We start from the raw sequence: 21,406 nt of genomic DNA, 5'->3' as shown, positions 1-21,406 counted from the left end.
AAAATCACAATGGTATATTTATTCTAAGATTCATATGGAATCTCAAAGGACCTCAGCCAAAACATCTTGAGAAAGATGTAGGCTGGAGGCTTCACACTTCTGATTTCAAAACATATTACAAAGCTACAAAAGTGTGGTACTGTCATAAATAAAGACATACACCAATGGAACAGAATAGAGCTCAGAAGTAAACCCTTACGTATATGGTCAAATGATCTTTGACAGGGTGCCTGGGTGGCTTAGTTGGTTAAGCATCTGCCTTTGGCTCAGGTCATGATCCCAGGCTCCTGGGATCGAGTCCTGCATCCGGCTCCCTGCTCAGTGGGGAACTGACTTCTCCCTCTGCCTCTATTTTCCTCTCTCTGTCTCTCATGAATAAATAAATAAAATCTTTAAAAAAAATTTAAAAAATGATCTTTGACAAAGGTGCCAGGGCTACACTATGGTGAAAGGATAGTCTCTTCAATTAATGGTGTTGGGAAAACCTGTATGTCCACATGTGAAAGAATGAAGTTGGATTCTTACATTACATCATATACAAAATTAACTCAAAATGGATAAACGATTAAATGTAAAACCAGAAACTTAAACTCCTAGAGGAAAACACAGGGGAAAAACTTCAAGACATTGGATTTGGCAGTGATTTCATGGATATGTTACCAAAAGCATAGCAAGAAAAGCAACAGTAGATAAATGGAACTATATGTAAAAATTTTTGCATATCACAGGACACGAGAGTGAAACCTATGGAATGAAAAAAAAATATATGCAAACCATGTATCTGATAAATTAGTATAAGAAGTTGGTTATACAGAATATATAAAGAACTCCTGTAAAGAGCTACAATTCAACAGGAACAAAAAGTCCAAAAAAAAAAAAATCCAACTAAAAAATGGGCAGAAGACTTGCATAGACATTTCTCCAAAGAAGACAAAGAGCCAATAAGCTATGTTAGAAAAAGACCTCTCAGGTTTCCCTCCTGTGTGTCTCCTTCACTCTTAAAGATAACATGTCACTTCTGATACTTCTGAATTACCAAGTATGTGGCGATTTTCCCCACACCAAGCATTTCTGTGACACTAGCTGGATGTCCTATAATTTAACTTCGTCCTGACTCTGTCAACCTGGAGATAGCATCACATCTCACAGAAGGTCTCCGTCCCACAAGACTGCCCTCCCCCCACTTCAGATGTCAGTCACAAATCCAAGTTGTTACCTGTGCTTCTGACTGATTGGCTATAAATCAGAGGTTCCCATGACTCCTCTTCAAGTTTAATTGCTAGAGGGGCTTACAGAATTCAGGTAAACAGTTTACTTAGTATTTACCAGTTCATTATAAAAGGATATGACAGGATACAGATGAACATCCGGATGGAAGAGATACATAGAGCAAGCTATGTGGGATGGGATGGAGCTTCCATCCCTGCTCTGGGCCCGCTGTTCTCCTGGTACCTCTAGAAGCGTCCCAGACCCCATACTACTGGGATTTTTATGGGGGCTTCCTCGTGTAGGCATGATCAATTTATCAGCTCCATTTCTAGCTCTTCTCTCTTCTGGAGAATTCAGGGCAGGGCTGAAAATTCCAAGCTTGTAATATGGCTTGCTCTTTCTGGTGACCAGCCTTAATCCAGAGTTATCTCATCAGAGCAGAAGACACTCCTATCACCCGGGATATTTCTAGAAATTTAGGATCCTGTGTCAGGTCAGGATCAGAGACCAAATATTAGAACAAAAGATATTCCTAGTGTTCTTATGATTTAGGAAATTATGAGGATTTTAGGAGCTCTGTGCCAGGAACCAGGGCGGAGACCAATATGTATGTTTTCAGTCATCTCATAAAGCATATGAAAAAATGCTCAACATCACTAATTATTAGGAAATGCAAATCCAAACCACAATAAGTTACTACTTTTATACCTGTTAGGTTGGGCACTCTAAAAAAAAAAAAAAAAAAAAAAAAAAAAAAAGAAGAAAGAAAAAAGCCAAAATAACAAGTGTTGGTGAGGATGTGGAGAAATTGGAACCTTTGTGTCTTTTTTTGTTTTCGTTTTTAAGTAGGCTCCACGCTGGCTGTGGAGCCCAACATGGGGCTTGAACTTATAAGTCTGACATCAAGACCTGAGTTGAGGCCAAGAGTCAGATGCTTAACTGACTGACTGAGCACCCAGGTGCCTCTAAATATTTTAATGATCGAAGTGGTGGTAATACCCCAGCATCCTTTCTCTCTCATAGACGTTCGGTGTTTTGTTTGTTTGCTTTTTTAACGTAGGCTCCACAGGGGCATGGAGCCCAATGTGGAGCTTGAACTCAGAACCCTAAGAATCAAGACCTGAGCTGAAATCAAGAGTCAAATGCTTAACCAACTGAGCCACCTAAGCGTCTCTAGAACCTTCAAGCATTGTTGATAGGAATGTAAAATGGTGCAACTGCTATGGAAAACAGTTAAAATTAAAATTAGAACTAAAATTAGAACTACTATGTGATCCAGCAATCTCACTTCTGGTTATATATCTAAAAAAACCGAAAACAGGATCTCAAAGAGATCACTTATGTACGCTTATGTTCACTGCATTTTTCACAGTAACCAAGAGGTGAAAGCAACCTAAATGTCCATAACAAGTGAATGGATAAAGAAAATATGGTGTATACATTGAAGTGGGAGATTACCCAGTCTTTAAGGCAGTCCTGTCATAAAGGAAAACATTGATGAACCTTGAGGACATTATGCCTAAGTGAAATAAGGCAGTCACAAAATGACAAATATTGTATGATTCTACGTATGATGTATCTAAAGCAGTCAGACTCTTAGAAACAAAATGGTGGTTGGCCTACTGGGAGGAGATGGAAAAAGGCAGTTGCTGTTCTACTGGGTATAGAGTTTCAGTTTTTCCAAGATGGAAAAGTTTTGGAGATCTGTTTCACAACAATGTGTATATAATTAATACTACCATACACTTAAAAATGGTTAAGATGGTGAATTTTATGTTGTTTTCTTAAATATATATCTAATCGATTACAATTATTAATGAGGTCTTTTAAAAATTATTTATTTTTAGTAATCTCTACACCCATCATGGGGGTCGAACTCAAAACCCTGAGAGCAAGAGATGTGTGCTTTTCCGACTGAGCCAGCCAGGTGCCCCTGTGTTACGATGTTTTTGATCATACACACACACAACACACACACACACACGTGCACAACGGTTTTAAAAAAATAAGTTTCACATCTATTTCTATTTGTTGACTGATCTTAATATTGCTATTTGTGTAGGTATTCCTCTGGAATATATTAGGCTCTTGGAGATCAAGAATCCAGATTTCGGAGAATGTTTTACTTGTATCTTAAGCAAATAAGTGCATCTGATGAATATAAGGGTTACTTTTAGGAGTGGAACAGAATATTTGAAATTAGAATTGTTGAGGAAAATTGAGAATGTGTGATTAAGCATTAACAGAGTGCGTGCACATTTCCATTCAATTTAAACAACGGAATGTACTTAGGAGGTATAAACTTTATTAGCATCTTTAGCACTTTATGGTTTTTTTCAATAGGAAGATTTCACTTCTGCTTTCAGGCAGTGTTTTCAATTATAAGTACTTTAGTAATACTGTAAAACGTAACACTGCTTCATAGTTACAGTCTAAATATCACATTGTTGGGGCGCCTGGGTGGCTCAGTAGGTTAAGCCTCTGACTCTTGGTTTCAGCTTAGGTTGTGATCTCAGGGTCGTGGGACTGCACTGGGGCTCCTGCATGGCGGGGAGTCTGCTTGAGTTTCTCTCTCTCTGCCCTCCCCCTGCTTGCACTGTATTTCTTGCTTTAAAATAAATAAATCTTAAAAAAAAATTCACATTGTTGTAAAGTAGATAATAAGTATAATTTAGCATGGACATTAAATTCCTGGATATTTAATGACTTATCCTAAAATTTCCTTTAAAAAAAACCAGAAACTTTAAAAACATAAAAAGAAAACCCCCTTAAAATTATGTTAAACTTAGCAAGAGCTATTTCCTCCTCAAATTCAAAATATAAACAAATTTCTCTTAAAATTCTTAGGTTTACTGTTCCATGTAGAGCTGCTGCAGAGAGCTAAATGTTACTCCTGTGAAAATCTGTTGTGTCAAAAAAATGACCTGTAAGCAAGATAGAACGCTCCTTTGCTGAATGACGCTGTGTGGCTGGGTTAATAGAGGGCTTTCAGTGAACATCCCACTCTCTTTCTTAGATTTCCACAAAGTTGTGCCGCTTCCAACGCTCCTTCTGGACTCCCCCAGAGTGTTTGTTTTGGTGTCACAGCTCCCCCGAAGGAAGCAAAGCTTTGAAGGGAACCCCCGAAGGAAGCAAAGCTTTGAAGGGAATTGAGCCTGGAAAAGCTCAAATAAAGCATCTCTTTATATGATGCAGATTATAGTGTTTTTGGCCCCTTCTTCCTTTTGAAAAAAATATTAAAATATTAAAATTTGAAAGCCATATCATATAAAATAAACAGTTCTGGAAGTCACCTACCTGAGCCACTTAATTATTTTTCCATAGGCTTTCCTTGAAGCCACAATGCAATAGAATAATGGGAAATAGGGGACTTTTAAAAAAATGCTATATGGCAATCATTGGTATATATGCTACTTTATGTATGAATTAATTCTGGATTCATTGGTTATATTTGTTAAAAGCTTTATTTTACCCCACTGTCACAAGCGGTGCAAGTTACTTATTCTTCCTTGCACTGCCTCCCATCAGTAAAATAGGGTGGTAATACCTGTAGCACAGACTGTGGTGAAAAATGAAATGAGATAATGTTTTTAAAGTGCCTAGCCTGGGATGTGCTCGATAAATGACTTTCCTTTTCCTCTGGCCTTGTCTTTCTTCCATTTATTAAATTGGTTTCTTTTTTTAATGCTTTTTAAAAAGATTTTATTTATTATTTGATAGAGTGAGCAAACTAGAGAGCATAAGCAGGAAGAGGAGCAGAGGGAGAGGAAGAAGCAGACTCCCTGCTGAGCAGGGAGCCCAATGCAGGACTCGATCCCAGGACCTGAGCCGGAGGCAGATGCCTAACCAACTAAGGCGCCCCTAAATTGTTTTTTTTTAAATAGGCACTTATTAAGCACCTGTTGTGTCTTAGGCACTGTACTAGGTGGGGTGTGTTTCTAACTGCAGGTGCTCTCATTCTCTTCAGTCCTCTAAAAAGCAGAGTTGTGGCTCTGAGGATTGGTGTTCAGACCAGGGCTCTTGGAACCACAGGCCCTTAACAGTCACTGTTCTCCTTACTCTCAATCCAGAGTACTTTATTAAATAATGTGTTTGATGGAATGTAAGGAATGGCAGATTCCTTCTATTAAAAGGCTCTGTATCTGTGAATTAGGAAATACAGATTTATAGGCATTATAGCTTTTAGGACCCAAGGAACTGCTTTAAATTTTTTTTTTTTGGTTTTATTTTTATAAACAGTCTTTTACATTTTACAAATGTAAAAATACTTACATTTTAACAATCTTTCTACTAGTCACACTATCTTTTCTGGTACGTGTCTTTTTTTTTTTTTGCACTGTTATGTATTATTCATGGTCTATGCTATACACTTAATTAGGTCAAGATAATTCTTAATTATATTCTATACAAAAAACCTTATTCTGTAATCATTTCATGAATGTTTACCATTTAAGATTCTTTTTTCCCCCTCTTTTAAAAAGTACAGTATAACTTGTGTACAGTAAATTGCACAGATTTATGTGTCCAGTTTGAATTTTAACAAGTACATACCCTGTTACCCACTGTTCTCTCTGGGCCCCTCTCCCTCATACCCAAGCATCCACTGTTCTGATTTCTGTCAGTATAGATTAGTTCTACCTGTTATTGAAATTTATTTATCTGGAATCTTATAGCATGAACTGTTGTGTCTGTCTTCTGCTCAGCACAATGCTTAAGAGTTTCGTCCCATTTTGTGTATCAACACTTCGTTCTTTTGTTTCCGCTGAGCAGTGTTCCATTGCATGAATATACAGCATTCTGTTTATCCGTTCTCCCGTTGGTGGACATTTCTCGTTTCCAGTTTGGGCTCTTATAAAGCTGCTACAAATAATATGTGTAAAGTCTTTTTGTAGACACAGTTTATTTTTCTTGAGTATGTACTTAGGAATAGGATGGTTGGGTCATAGGGAAAGTGTATGTCCCATGGTCTTAACACCATTTAAAATTCCCCTTAGCAATGTTGAGGGTTCTGATTGCTCTATATCTTCCTCAGCAATTGGTGGTGCTACCTTTTTATTTTTTTTAAAGATTTCATTTTTAAGTAATCTCTACACCCAATGTGGGGCTCAAACTCACCACCCTGAGATCAAGATCTGCAGGCTTTACTGGCTGAGCCAACCAGGAGCCTCTGATGTTGGGATTCTAATTGTAGCCATTTTCGTGGGTGTAGGTATTTCAGTGTGGTTTCAATTTGCATTTCCCAGATTTGAATGCCTTTTTCATGAGCTTATAGGTCATTCCTATAATTTCTTTCATAGCGTGCCTTTAAATCTTTTGCTCTTCCATTAAAAAAAAATTTAATATGTACTCAAAATCCTCTCTACACCATTTTCTTAAAAACCACAGAGAAATTGGCATAATTTTTAAAAGCTCTCCCTTTGATGTTTTTCTACAGAAAAAAAAATTACTTGTTGATAGGACTAGTGGCCTAGAATTGTGATTTGTCCTAAATATTGTTAGGAGGGCCTTAAAATACCATTGGAGATAATGAGTATTGTGAATAAGAATTTGCTTCTGATAAAGCAATTATATTAATACTCATTAAAGTAAGTCTTTTTTACATACACTGCCAAGAAATTTGAGATGAGATAGACCATGTAATTACCCCGTCCCACCCCTCCTGCCTTTTGAAATGCTTATTTAGGTAGATAAATTAGAATTTATCTATCAAAGTTCTTGGCTTAGGATCCTAGGAAAGTATCTGTCTGCTGAAGTTGACTGCTTTATTTCAGTGTAACTTCCTTTCTCTGGCTTGTGTCTTACTTCCATGCCATGATGATCCAAATGTTTTAGGGCATGTTAGTGATGCCAGATCTAATTTAACTTTTGTATTGGACTGATGGAAACTGACCTGAGCCAGTTTGGTCATGCACAGCTCTTAGAACTGTTTGATAGATAACAATAACTGCAGGGAAACTTGAGGTATATAGGGTTATAATGAAAGCTAGTCTCAGACGAAAACAATTGTACACAACATTTATTAGATATTCTTAGCAAGCAGGCATAAGTCATAATACACCCTTTCTTATGGGCTTAGCTGCTGAATCTTTAGATATTCTGACCCCTGCTTTCGTGACAGATTCACTTGAGGCAGATATGACAGTATTCCAGGTACAGGATTCTGTTAACCTTCTAGTTGGTACTAGCCAACCAGCAGTCCTCCAGCAGTAGCTGGACACAGGCCACATTAGACATGTGGTCTTAAACACTATCCCTAAATAAGAGTCACATTAGATTCTTATAAAATGTTTGTCTAAAGTATATTTTTAAAAAGATTTTATTTATTTATTTTAGAGATACAGCGCTAGCCTAGCGAGGGGAGGAGCAGAGGGAAGAGGGACAAGCAGACTCCGTGGGGCTCTATGTGGGGCTGGATCCCACAGCCCCAAAATCATGACCTGAGCTGAAACCAAGAGTCAGACACTTAATCGATGGAGCTACCCAGGCGCCCCATTTGTCTAAAATATTTTATAGACAGATTTTACAATCTGCATACATGGACAGCCATTAATTTCACCAATGAGAGCCCTTCCTAACAACTGTTATTTTGATTAGCAAGCTACTCATTTTACCAATAAAAACCACTTGGCATTGCATATTTTAATTATAAATTCTCCAGATATACGGATAATAGAAAAGCTGTATCATCTCTGGAATGTGATTTTCCTGCTTCGAAGCTATCCATCTTTGGAGTGTGAGTTTCTGATAAGAGCAGTTGCCCCTAGGTCAACTGATCTGTCCCACAGTGTAGTTTAAACCAAACTGGATACATTTTGACCTGTCTAAGCAGTTTGAAAGCAAATTTAACGATAACCCAGTGCCATTATATAAAACAAGAAGAGAAGAATTAATCTTTTATTCTATTAATCATTATACATGCACTCTACCTTCTGATAAATTTAGTAAATATATTAGAAGTCTCAGATAAGAGTAATTTTACAGCATTCAAAGACAAAGAAAACTAGAGTCTAGGGCTATTAATTTTGCTTTTTGTCACATAGCCAGAGAGCATGTGAGACAGAGGGCTGGAGAGATTTCCCTCACCTACTCCCCACCCCGGCTCCCCAGTGATTTAAATTTCAGAGCCTCTGTTTTAAAAAGAAGACCAAAGAGCTTGATAGAGCTGTCTTATCTTTGCCACCCCTTAGTCAGACAATTTTGAATCTCTAGCCCAGGGATGAAGGATAGGCTGAGATAAAGAAGGGTGGTGAAAGGCAGCTGGCAGGAGTTACTAACTCATTCTTCCAGTTAAGAGTGCTAGTTACTAATGCTTTATTTAAGCTGATGTCGGCCCTGGGACAGTAGATCTTGTCCTGGCTGAAAATAGCTGTTGTTTCACGGCACTTATTAACAGGGAATTAGGCCACCCAGGTTGAGAGGGAGATGATCTGGAAAGATGTTGAGAGGTCCCCCCCTTCCTTACTCCCCAGAGGACTATTTTCAATTACATATAAACTAAGTAAAAAAGACTTACTTTTAAGATTTTCTTAAAGACCTAAGTAATACCAATAAAATAACTGTTTCTTTCCCCACCCCCCAATCCCAGTTCCTTTTCTATAAATTAACTGTTTGGTAGGGTGTCCCAGTTGCTTTTCTGTATGTTTTCATATATATAAATTTGCCTTTAGAGATACTGCTTTGTTTCACTGTTGTTACGTGTATCTGTTGTTCGTCTAGTTTTTTTAAAAAACGATTTATCTTTGTAGCACTTGTGGAGAGATTTCGTAGTACTCTGCCTCATTAATTTTAAGTCACAGTATGACTTAATTTTACTTTATGTAATTATTCTGCTATTGATAACAGTTGTTATTTCCATTTAGTTTTACTGCAGACAGTGCATAAGTAAACATTTTCACAAATGCTTCTTAGCGCTCTTATGCTAGCATTTCTATGAGGTAGACATCAAGAAGGGGGACCAGCTGGGTCAAGGAATACATGCGTGACAGACACTGCCATACACTTCTCCAGAATGCCTTCTTTGTATACAAGTAGCAACTTCCCCACAAACTTTCCGTAATTGATATCAGAATTTAAAATATTTTTTTTCCAATTTGATGGTATGAAACAGAATTACAGTTTTATAATTTTTTAAATTAGGCTAAACATCTCACGTTTTTTGTGATTTGTGTTTACTCTTCTAACTTGCCTTTTTATATTTGACTCTTGTTTCTGTTGGACCATTTGCAGTTTTAAGGTATTTCACAGGCGTTTTTAATATTTATTATATATATATTTTTTGTTAATCAATCACAGATATTTTCTTCCAGTCAGTTGCTTTTTTTTTTTTTAAGTAACTTTTTAGATTTATAGAAACGTTGCAAAGATAGTACAGAGAATTCCTGTATAGTCTTCACTAGTTTCAGTTTCCTCCAACTTTACCCTCTGCATTAGTCACCTCAGGCTGCCAAGATAAACACACAGACTGGGTGGTTTAAACAACAACAGTGTATCTTTTTTTATAGTTCTGGATGTTGGAAGTCCCAAGATTAAGGTGCCACCAGGGTTGGTTTTGGTGAAGCCTCTCTTCCTGGCTTGCTATGACCTCACATGGCCTTTATTCTGTGTGGGCACAGAGAGAAAGAAAGATCTCTGGTATCTCTTCTACTTCTTTTTCTTTCTCCTTTTTCTTTCTTTTTTTTATTAGAGAGCAAGCAGGGAGAGGAGCAGAGGGAGAGGGATAGCAGACTCTGTGCTGAGCACAGAACCCAATGTGGGGCTCAATCTCACGACCCTGAGATTGTGACCTGAGCTGAAACCAAGAGTCTGACGCTTAACCAACTGAGCCCCTCTTCCAGTTCTTATAAAGACTTTAATTCTCTTGCTCTAGGGCCCCATCTTTATGACCTTCTTAAAGGCCCTATCTCCAATATAGTCCTGCTGGGGGTTAAGGCTTCGAGATATATATTTTAGGGGGGACACAGTTGAATCTCTACATCATCTTGAAGTACTGTGGTCCGTTAAGACACTAACATTGGTATATTGCTGTTAAGTATACTCTAGACTTTTTTCAGATATCCGGTTTTTCCATTAATGACCTTTTTCTATTTCAGGATTCATTCTAAGATACTATATTGTTTTTGGTATCATCTTCTTAGTCATCTAAGGTCTTTGACAGTTTCCTTGACAGTTTTGGGGAGTATTGGTCAGGCATATTATAGAATGTTCTTAAGTTGTGTTTGATATTTTCTGATGACTATACTGGCTTTTGGAATGAATGCCACAACAAATTGCCCTTCTTATCCTATCAGGGGCTACATGAAATCCACCTGACAACACTGGTTAATCATGACTACTTGGGTTAAAGTAGTGTTGGCCAGATTTCTCCTCTGTCAAGTTGCCATTTTTCCCTTTCCATAGTGTATTCTTTAGAAGCAAGTCACTAAGTTCACACAAAGAGGAGGAGGCGTTAAGCTGCACCTCTGGGAGGGAAGTAGCTACCTTTATTTGGAATTCTTCTGTAAGGAAGGTTTCTCTCCTCCATTTATTTAATCACTTATTTGTATCAGCATTCATACATATTTACTTTATACATGGGGTTATAATCTATTATATACTTACTTTTGTTGAGAGTTTTTTCAGGTTGGCTACAGTATTCTTCTCTCTCCCTACCCAGTTTCTAAAAAATACCCTTACGGTGTCTTTTGTAAATTTATCAAATCCTTTCACTTTATAGCTTTTGCATTTTGCATTTTGTTTTAGTTTAAGACTTTTCTTAAACATTTGAAGATGAGTATCAGGTTAGGCTAGATTATATTGTGATTACAACTCCAAAATCTTAGTGGAATGTAACAAGCAAAGGTTATTTTGTGTTCATGACACATACCTATCACTGATTAGGTAAGACCTGTTCTGAGTCTCCTTACTCTTGTTACCCAGGCTGGTGGAGCACAGCTAGTACATACATAACTTTTTATTGAGTATGACGTAAGTGAACTCTTTTTATTTTAATAATATACACATTTTTAATATGTAAGAGTAATACACAGAAATGTGCACTTAAGGAACAACTTGATGGACAGCTTGTGTACGTCATAGGTAAATAACAAGCACACAGACTGAGAAACAGAACATCACCATACCCCAGAAACTACACCTATGTGGCCTTTCTTAATCACTAATTCTTGCAAGGAGAATCCTTATTTTTATTGTCAAAGATTTGTCTTGTTTTAAAATCTCTATAAATGGAATCGTATTGTATGTACTCTTTTGTGTCTGGCTACTTTCACTAAACAATATGTTTGTGAGGGTCATCTGTGATAATTGTGCATGGTTATAGTTCATTCATTCTTATTGTTATTTAATATGCCATTGTAAGCAAGTACCACAGTGTTTCAGTCTACTGTTTCTGAACATTGGTTTGTTTTCAGTTTTTGTTTTCAGTCATTATTTTCAAATGATTCTGTGAACCTTTGTATCTTAGTGAATATGTATGTATTTTGTTGTGTATGTATATATATCTAGAAGTGGAATTACTAAATCATAAAATGTGTGATGTTCATTTTTTATGGACACTGCCAGTTTTCTTTTTTAAAAAAAAAGATTTATTTATGTATTTTAAAGAGAGAGAGAGCAGTGGGTGGTGGAGGGAAGAGGGAAAGAATCTCAGTGAGACTCCCTGCTGAGCACGGAGCCAAATGCAGGGCTTGATCTCACAACCCTGAGGTCTAACCTGGGTAGAAATCAAGAGTTGGAGGCTTAACTGACTGAGCCACCCAGGCGCCCCATCTTTTTTTTTTTTTTTTTTTTTTTTAAGATTTATTTATTTGTGAGGGGTGGGGGGGAGAGGGAAAGAATCCCAAGCAGACTCCCTGCCAAGTGCAGAGCCTGAGGCAGGGCTCATCCCTCGGTCCCAAGACCACGACCGAGCTGAAACCAAGAGTTGGGCACCCAGCTGGCTGAGCCACCCAGGCACCCCTGGACACCACCAGTTTTCTAAAATGGTTTGTATTATGGCTATAATCTTGAATGCTGCTGGTCGGAGGGAAAGAAAATTCTGCAGGGTTTTGTACCGTCAATTTAATGGGGCGGCCTGGAAGCGATATGTATCTCACCGCTGTTCATTTAGCCATAAGGGAGTCAGGATATCCAACCCTACCATAGCCTGGGATGTAGAGAATCAGAATTACTGTGTTCAGCTTTTTAATCAGATACGGTTTATTTTTTTGTGAGTAGTGTGACAGGGAGACATTTTGTAGGCAGATCATTCTCTTCAGATTTTTATTTAACCATATTCTACAGATTTTAATATGAATTATTCTTATTGACATTAATTTTAAATGTGTCAAATTCTGTTTTAATTTCTCTATGTTGCATATTATTTAGAAATAGATTTTCTGTGTTATTCTTTCATCAGTAAGTTTCAAGCATTGTATTTTGGTCATTGTATGGTCTGTATGTATGGTTTCTGCTTTCTGGAAGTTCTTATGATTTCCTTGTGACCTTAATACATGATGACTTATGTGCATATCCTATTTGCAAAGTTTATGTTCTCTGTTGAAAACAGTATTCTGTATTTACTAGATCAAACTTCTAATTCTTAATTTTTTGAAGGTATGTTAGTGTTTTATGATTATAGATTTATTAATTTCTCCTATTTCCACTAGTTTTGCTTTATGGATTTTAAATCTTGTCGTAAGATGTGTGATTGTTATAATCTCTTGGTAGATTATATCTTTAATCATGAAACATCTTCATCTTCTTATTGCTTTTTGCTATGAGTTCAAGAACTTTTTCTTTGTATTCACAACTCTGCTTTTTGGTGCAAGAGGCCTAGCTTTCAGCCTGTCTTGGCTTTTGACATTCCTTCCTTACCAAGCTTAGTAATTTCTGCGTTTGGATTTAAAGCGAAGGATGTGTAATTCTTCCTTCACTTGAACACTTAGAGGTCATTGTAGGGTTATTAATTGTCAATAGGGAGGCTTGAGGAGGGGAAAGAGAGATGGGGAAATGACTAGTTGGTGGAATAGACAGAATACACACATATATCGATCAAGTTCACCACCTTATATGGATGTGGTTTGTGGCATCCCAAAACAGTGACAATAGTAACATCAAAGATCACAGATCACCTTAACATATATAATAATAATGAAAATGTTTGATATAGTTTAAGAATTACCAAAATGTAACACACAGACACAAAGTGAGCAAATGCTGTTGGAAAAAATGGCACCAAGAGATTGCTCAATGCAGTGTTGCCACAAACCTTCAATTTGCAAAAATCATGGTATCCGTGAAGTACAATAAAGTAAAGTACAGTAAGATGGGGTACCATACTCTATCTTTTCATTTAAATGAAATCTCTACAGGCTTTGTTTTAGTAGTCTTTATTAAACAGTATATACTTTTAAACTCAATTTGAAAATCTTAAAGATGAATTTAAGTATTTTGCGCTTTATTATTATTAATACATTTGGATTTATTCTTACCATCTCATTTTGTTTTCTGTTTGCCATGTTCTTCCTAGCTGTTAGGCGCCTTGATCATATTTTCTTAAAAGTTTCATTTTCTCTTGCTCTAATGATTTGGAAGGTGTGAAAACCTTTGTAGTTCTTCTAATGGCTTCCTTTTTAAAAAATTCATTTATAAAATATTTCAGAAATATAGATGAGTGTGGAGACTAATGTAACATTGGGGGAAGATGTTTGGATCTCTTCAGATAAGATTACTCTTTTCCCTATCTTAGTTCCAGACCAATTGATAGAGGAACACAGGAGTTAAACAGATAAAGATTAAAATGTAGGCATTATTACTGATAAAATTATGGGACTTGGTTTATATCTCTGTGCATTTAGATCTGCAGGCAGCTGTAATTACCTATGCAAGCAGTCACTGGCTAATTGGACAACCAGCCACAAGGATAAATTCCAGATGGTGTATCTGCTAACTGATGGAGCCTCTATCATCCTGGGTCCTTGGATGACTGTAGAACAGAGCCTCCTCCATCCCCTTACGGATGATGGACTAGTAGCACCAACAGGAAATAAGCCTCTGTTGTAGTGAACTAAATCATTAAGATTTCAGGGTTGGTTGTTGCCATAGCTTTCCCTGAGCAATAAACTCAGTTCATCACAAGGCATAGCATAGACCAAAACCATCCTCATATTCATAGGCCCTAAAAAGAAGAGCGAGAAAGGACAGTTACATTTCTTCTTTTGTGAATTTCTTATTCCCATCTTCTGCCCATATATTTATTGGGGTATTAGCTTTTTTCTCTTTGACTTATATTTGTTTGTAAATTCTGATACTAATCCTCTTTTGTTTTTATGCATTGTACCTATCTTCTAGTGTGTGAATTCTCTTTTAAAATTTTGCTCATGGGGTCTTGTATTGAACAGAAGCATCAAATCTTCATGTGACCAAATTTCTTAAACTTTTGCTTAATAGTTGGTACCTTCTGTGTCTTGTTTTAAAAAAAAATTCATCCCTTTGCTGTTAATTTTCTATTATTCTAAAACTTTCAAAGCTTTCTTCTCATATCAAGGATTTTAATCCACCTGAGATTTTTTTCTTCTTTGGGGACAGGTGGCATATGATGTGAAATCAAATTGTCTTCCCTCCTGCCATCCCTGACAATATGCACTGCCAATTATCCCCATACCATGTATTGAGTATTCTTAATTTTCCTACTGATCTGTAATTCCATCTCTGCCATATGTGAAGTTTCCGTGTATATGTGGCCTCTTTCTGGGCTCTCGTCTTTACCTTTTGTCTATTTGATCTGTGCCAGATTATTTTAAGTTTTGCTATGTGGTAGGGCAAGAGCCCCTTTCCTTTCCTTTTCTTTCTTTCTTTCTTTTTTTTTTTAAAGGTTTTATTTATTTGCCAGAGAGAGAGCACGAGAGAGCTAGCGTGAGCGCCCGCACAAGCAGAGGGAGCAGCAGGCAGAGGGAGAAGCAGGCTCCCCGCTGAGCAAGGAGCCCAATGCAGGACTCCGTCCCCATGACCTGAGCCAAAGGCAGACGCTTAACCAACTGAGCCACCCAGGCATCCCCACTTTCCTTTTCATTTTCACAGTGGTCTCAGTTCTTCTTGGCCCTCTAATCTTCTAGATTAATTTTAGGATCAGCTTGTCAGGTTCCACCAAAAGCTCTATTGAGATTTTAGTAAGAATTGGCTTTAGTTTGAGGGTAATCACCATCTTTTGATAGTGAATCTTCCCAATCATAAACCTGCTTTATCTTCCCACATATTCATAAAGGACATGCACATTTTCTCTATTACATTTCATAATTGGTTATTACAAATATATAGAAAAACTCTTGGTTTTTATATCTAGAAGCTTTGCAAAAGCTTATTAGGTTATTTAATAGTTTGTCTACAGATTCTCTTGTATTTTTTAGGAAGATAATCATTGTCTGTCAGTCAGGACAATTGGTTACTTTCCAACTCTACTCTCTCATTTCTTTTTCTTTTCTTGGCATCAGCCAGAACTTCCAGTTATTGTAATGGTGGAGCTGTTGTCTTGTTTTTGATTTCAGGGAGATGCTTACAAATTAAATCATGAAGTACGATATTTGCTAGAGGTATTTGGAAGATAATCTTTATCAGGTTAAGGAAGTTCTCCTTTAGGCTCCTTATACAAAAACTTAATTGGAACTGAGTTGATTTTAATGATCCTTTTTCTGTATTAAATGAGATAATCATGGGGCTTTCTTTTGTAATCTGTTCATGATGATGATTTTTTTTTTTTTTTTTGAGCCACTGGGAAGGTTTTCTTTTCATATGCTATTGACTGTTTGTATTGCTTTTCTGAATTGGCTGTTTATGGCCTTCATAGAGTTTTATTTTCTATTGCGTTATTCTATTGCTTCTGTAGTTACTTTTTATCTGTTCTGGTTATTAACCCTTTATTATATATTTTCCCTTAAGTTTCTGTTTTTTACCTCTATGACTTGAGTTTTTGTGTCATGCTTAAAAATTCTCCATTTTAAAAAAGTTTATTTATTTATTTACTTATTTTAGTTGACAGAGAGAGGGAGAGCACAAGCAGGGGGAGCAGCCCAGGCACCCCCAAAATTCCCCATTTAAATTGTAAAACCTTTTCAGTATATTTTTGTAGTTATCTGAGATCTTTTTACAAATTATGTAATCTGGTATTTTTTCTGTGTAATAGGTGAGATGGGAATCTCACTTTCTTTTTATACATGTAGATATTTGCCCCTTATTGAATAAGGCCTTCTTTGTTACTGACTTGAAATATCATTTTCCCCATATACTAAGTTTTCATATATGCCTAGGTCGTATTTGTCTATTGCTGTGCTAAAATCATATTGTTTTAATTATTCATGCTTTATATTAGGGCAAGCTCTGAGGCAGGGATTTTAAAAATCTTAGGCTTCAATCTAATAGCCTGTCCTAATTCTGCTACTTTACGACGGGTTTTGAGACCTTGCTTAGGTCAGTCACTTTGCCTCTTTAAGGTTAGGTTTCATTTCCTGAAAAATACTGATGGTAGCAGTAGCAGTATTTACCTCATAGGTTGTAATGAGCTTATTAGTACAGTGCCTGGCACTAAATTCCCAGGAACTGCTCACCGTCATTGTTTTCTTCTTTTGAATCAGTACTTTCATGAACATTTCTTCCTCTGCTCCACTTGGTCACTTCTTCCCTTCAAAGATGCATGACTAACACAGATGAGAGCTTGATGTCTGTTGCCTTCTCTCTCAGGTGGAGACTGTTGGTTTTTTGTTTTTGTTTGTTTGGTTTTTTTTACCTGTTCTCTTTTGTTCCATAGGTATATGAATCCTCCTTTCTGCTTGTCTTGTGGTGAGCTCTCTTATCCAGTAGGGAAGCTGTTCATGTCTCTAGCTGCTCTGCCAGGATCTGTGAAGTCAGTCCAGTCAGTTCCAGGGGTAAAGAGAAATAGTAGGAAGTCCATTGTGTCTGTTCTGTCCAAGTAGAGTTTTTAATCTTTTCTGTTAAAGAGTGGTTTATACCATATTATCAGTGACACCTGACACCTACATATATTTCTCACTTGGTTTAGAACATACCCCTCTGTTTGATTAATTATCCCCCAAATATCTACAGTTGTCACGTAGGAAAATGTTTTTCATTTATTTAACATCGTTATTAAAGGAAGAAGTAGCAAACTGGAGGCCAAAAAGCCAAGTCAAAACAGACAACGTTGGCGTGAGGATGCTGAATGTTTTTGTTAACATTTTAAAATGGTGAGATTTCATTTCCTTCTACTGTATCATATTACTCAGAGAAGCAGGAGAGGCAACATTATGTGACAGGCATATATAGGCAAGAAGACTTATTACTTTAAAACTTCAGTTTTCTGTTTTTGACAACAGAACCATTAAGTGGAAGATAGTAGGTTTACACTGGGTTTATAAGTTTAATCATGAACCTTTAAGCAAAACTTTGTAAAGATCCCTGTTTCTAGCTCCAGGTTTCTAATAAATAGCTCTCATATAGCACTCTAGGCTCTGTAGCAGTTTATTGCAATATTATTCTAATAGTAGAATATTGAGAATATATTCTAAAGGATAATCGGACATCAAAAATCAGTGTTTTGGTTTTTTTTTCTTCCCTGTGATACAAAAAACTCTCTTCCCACTTCCGTCTAGGTATTCCGAGGTTTATTTGGGTTTGTTAGAAGAAACTGGATTTCGAGATCTATATAGGTAGTAATCAAAAGTTACTAACTAGTTCTCTTTTTTAAATGTGTGCAAAGAACATTTCCAGGTGCCTTGTACTGTGCTTACTATGCTGTGTATCTTGATGAAGAGTCAGCTTTGGAAAAAGCCTGCAAGTTCACTTTTCAAAAGCTTCACAATTTTGAATAGGTAATATATGGTACAAAATTTGAAAGTTTTAAAAAGACATAAATTTCGCTTACCCTTCTGTGTTTCTAAACACCCAGTTTTCCCCTGTAAGGCATCCACTCCTATCGGTTTCTTGTATATCCTTCTGGAGATTTGCAATGCAAGATTTCATATATGGTCATACAAATGTGTGTATATCCTTAACATACACTCAAATAAATGGTAGGAATGGTAGCATTTAAATAGCATATCCTGGCAGTCTTTTTTTTTTTTTTTTTTTTAAGATTTTACTTATGTATTTGAGAGAGAGAACATACAAGGGGGGGGAGAGGTAGAGGGAGAAGCAGACTCCCCACTGAACAGGGAGCCCCATGGAGGGCTCTATCCCAGGACCCTGAGATCATGACCTGAGCTGAAGGCCACCGCCTAACCAACTGAGCCAGGCAGGGCGCCCCCTATCTTAGCCGTCTTGCCAGTTTTCAGTCTTGAAAATTTCTGCCAAATTGTCCTTCCTTGCCCTTTAGGGAGGTTGTCCCAGTTTGTATTCCTACCCACAGGAAACGTGAGAGAAAGTGCCCGTTTTCCCACAGACTCACCAACACGATGCCTTATCGGACTCCTTTGATTTTTCCCAGTCTGAAGGCAAAATAGCACCTTGTAGTTTCGGTTCGCATTTTGTATTTTGAAGTTCAGCATCAGCTTGAGATGAATTTAAAAATATTTTTCCAGTTTATGTCTTGACTTTCTACATTTATTTGCCATGAAAACCATTTTAAAAATGTGTATCAATTTAGTAGTCGATTCTCTTACGGCTTTTAGATTTCGTTTCCTTTAGAAAGGCCCAGTTGGAGAGTACAGAAATAATTCATTGTTGTTTTTTACATGTAAAGTCTTTGATCTGTCTGGAAATTTTAGAGTAAGGTTAGGAGGTATGCAGGCTTGCTTTTGATGCAAAGATACATACTTTCTTGTGTATACTGTCCTATGATGCATATGTTGTATTGAGACTGTAAGTAATTTGGGGAAAAGAGTTGTTACTGTATTGCCTTTCTCTCCAAGGGAGGGTCATGGCAAGCTTTTTCATGGGTAAAGCAATACTTTTCTGTAGGAAATTTGGAAAAACAACAGGGGGGAACGAAAACCACCCACAGCCCCAGCAGCACCAGTATATATAACAAAATCGGGACCATACTCACACTGTATCTTAATTTTTTTTCACTTGAGACTAACACAGTAACATAGACTTAGAAAATACTTTAAACGGATGCTTAGTATTGTGTCTGAATTTTTTAAAGCCATCCCAGTGCTTTACTGAGGTGAAACCTAAGGCCTTTAAAGGAGCACATGGCCTCAGTGTTTAGGCTTGCTTTTAAGTCCTGAACAGTGTCGGAGAGCCCATTTTAATGAGATGCCAGCACTCCGGCGAGCCGGGCACCCCGCGGGCCTGGAGCCTAGCCGACCTGACCCAGTAGCGGACGACGTCCCGGCCCAGGACCCCGCCCCCGCCCCCGCCCCCGCCCACGGAGAGCTACCGCCGCTTCATCTTCCTAGGCTCGCCCAGGAGTGAAATGAACAGCAGAGCGCTTTTCCCAACCGGCGGGCCCAAGCCATTGACTGGGAAGGTTTCAAAGCCGTTCCCAGATGCTGCGCATCTGGCCGGAAAGGAGGCAGGCTATGAGGTTCGGGGTAGGGTGCTGCCTCTGTCCTTCCGCCGTCCGTCGCCGTGTCGCCGTCGCTGTGGAAAGCTATTTGTCGTGGAGGTGTGGCTTGCCATAGTACATCCTGCCTGCCGGGGGCCGTGGGGCTTTTCGAGCTTTTCGTGGTGGTGGTGGTGGTGGTGGTGGTGGTGGTGGTGGTGGTGGTGCTGCTGCTGCTGCTGCTGCTGCTGCTGCTGCTGCTGCTGCTGCTGCTGAGGGCAGCTGCGCGCGCGGCTGTGGGAGGTCTCCCCGCATCTCTGGGCAGGTCCCCGCCGAGCCCTTCTCTTCCGACAAGTACTTTTAATGGCTTTTGGAGCCGCTTGCTTTTACGAGGCTGCCGCCCGCCTCTCCCGCGCTTTACCGCAGGTCCCGCCGTCAAGTGCAGAGTTGCTGCCGGGCCAGGCCTGGCGCTGCAGATGACCGCCCGGCGGCCCCTAGGCGGCCCGAGGCTCGGCCCGGGCGGCTGGGGCTGGTTTCTGCGCCCCACTCCGTCGCCGCTCTGTTTGGGGACGTTTGAGAAGTTTTGAACTTCCGGAGTTGGCTGGCCCGCATCCGCCGTGTGGTGGGCGGCCGACGGGCGTCGCTGTGCCCTGCGCTTGGGCGCGGCCCTTTAAACTCTGTTTTTTTAAACTTTGGGGGTGTGGTCGCGGCGCCTCCTCTTTCAGCGGCTGGTTGTTCCCTGGCCACCCGGTCCTTCCCTCCGCCCCGCCTTCCAGATGCTTTGGAGTCATGAGCCGGGAGGGCGCAGGGACCCCTCTGGTGGCGGAGGTGATCAAAGGTGAGTGCGGGGGTGCGGGGCTCGCCTGTCCTGGGAGCCGCTGTGACAGCCGTATTTAGGGGGCGTCAGGCCGTGCAGGGGGAGGCGAGGAGGCGCCTGCCGGCCAAGAGCCGCCCTTCAACTTCGGGGCCAGGCCGATGCTGTCTCACGGGCGTGGGTGGCCTCCCGGGACTCCTCGTCCCCAGCCGTGGTCTTTCTTTGGGGCAAATCCGCGCAGACGTGTGCAGTTGGGAAGCCGGTGTCCTTACACCCGCCGCTGGTAGAGAGGTTGCCCCTACTCACCCAAGGGAGCAAAATCCCAGGTCAGTCTGTGTATGGGGATCAAAGGTCGTTTGTGGTTGGAAAGGAATAAGCTCCGTCATCCGTTTGAGTGTTTGTGGTTGCAAGACAGTTCAGTTGAGGAGTTTGCAAGGAAATAAATTACAGCGATTGTGTGAGTTGAATTGCAGACAAAAATTGTTTAAATTACCATTTGGGGAAGGGATGCCAGCTGGCGTTCTTTGTTTTTTACTATTTTGAAGGCTGTACTTTATTTTGCTACATCAGAGTGTTAGCATTCTATTAGCATTACGTATTACTACTAGTAGGTATGGCAAGTGACTGCTTCACCGTGGATTTTTAGGCAACTTTTTTGGGGTGAGGCAGAGGAGGAAGGGTGGAGGCTCTGAGCATTACTGCTCCCTACCATTCTTGCTGAACCTCACAGCAGCCTCACTGCATTTATGCGCCCCAAGTTCATCTCACACTCATCGTGGAGAAACCTCTCATTGCTTCTGTTGTAATGGTAATTTGTCTAATTGTAAAAATAACTACCAAAGTCGTGATCCCTAAGAAAAGTTGAGTGAACACATGGTTTGTTTTGTTGTTTGTGGTCTATTGCAGTAAACGTTAATTTTGCAGCGATTTTG

General features: G+C 39.1%; 1 protein-coding gene across 11 annotated transcripts in view; it reads left to right on the top strand.

Annotated features, from left to right (window-relative positions):
• Positions 1-21,406, top strand: part of CDC14B (cell division cycle 14B) — a 103,157-nt gene that overhangs the window by 27,009 nt on the left and 54,742 nt on the right. For 3 of the 11 annotated variants that reach the window (XM_002928716.4, XM_011236614.3, XM_011236610.3), the window contains exon 1: positions 19,941-20,498. The exons of the other annotated variants lie outside the window; for them this stretch is intronic. In XM_002928716.4, the coding sequence (XP_002928762.1) occupies positions 20,450-20,498 (49 nt within the window). In that variant the 5' untranslated portion in view covers positions 19,941-20,449. Of the gene's footprint in view, positions 1-19,940; positions 20,499-21,406 lie in introns of those variants that run through there. 11 annotated transcript variants of the gene reach the window in all.

The sequence above is a fragment of the Ailuropoda melanoleuca genome, chromosome 17 (genome assembly GCF_002007445.2).
Source record: "Ailuropoda melanoleuca isolate Jingjing chromosome 17, ASM200744v2, whole genome shotgun sequence".
Classification (NCBI taxonomy): Eukaryota; Metazoa; Chordata; class Mammalia; order Carnivora; family Ursidae; genus Ailuropoda; species Ailuropoda melanoleuca.
This window is presented reverse-complemented; position numbering and strand designations above follow the sequence as displayed.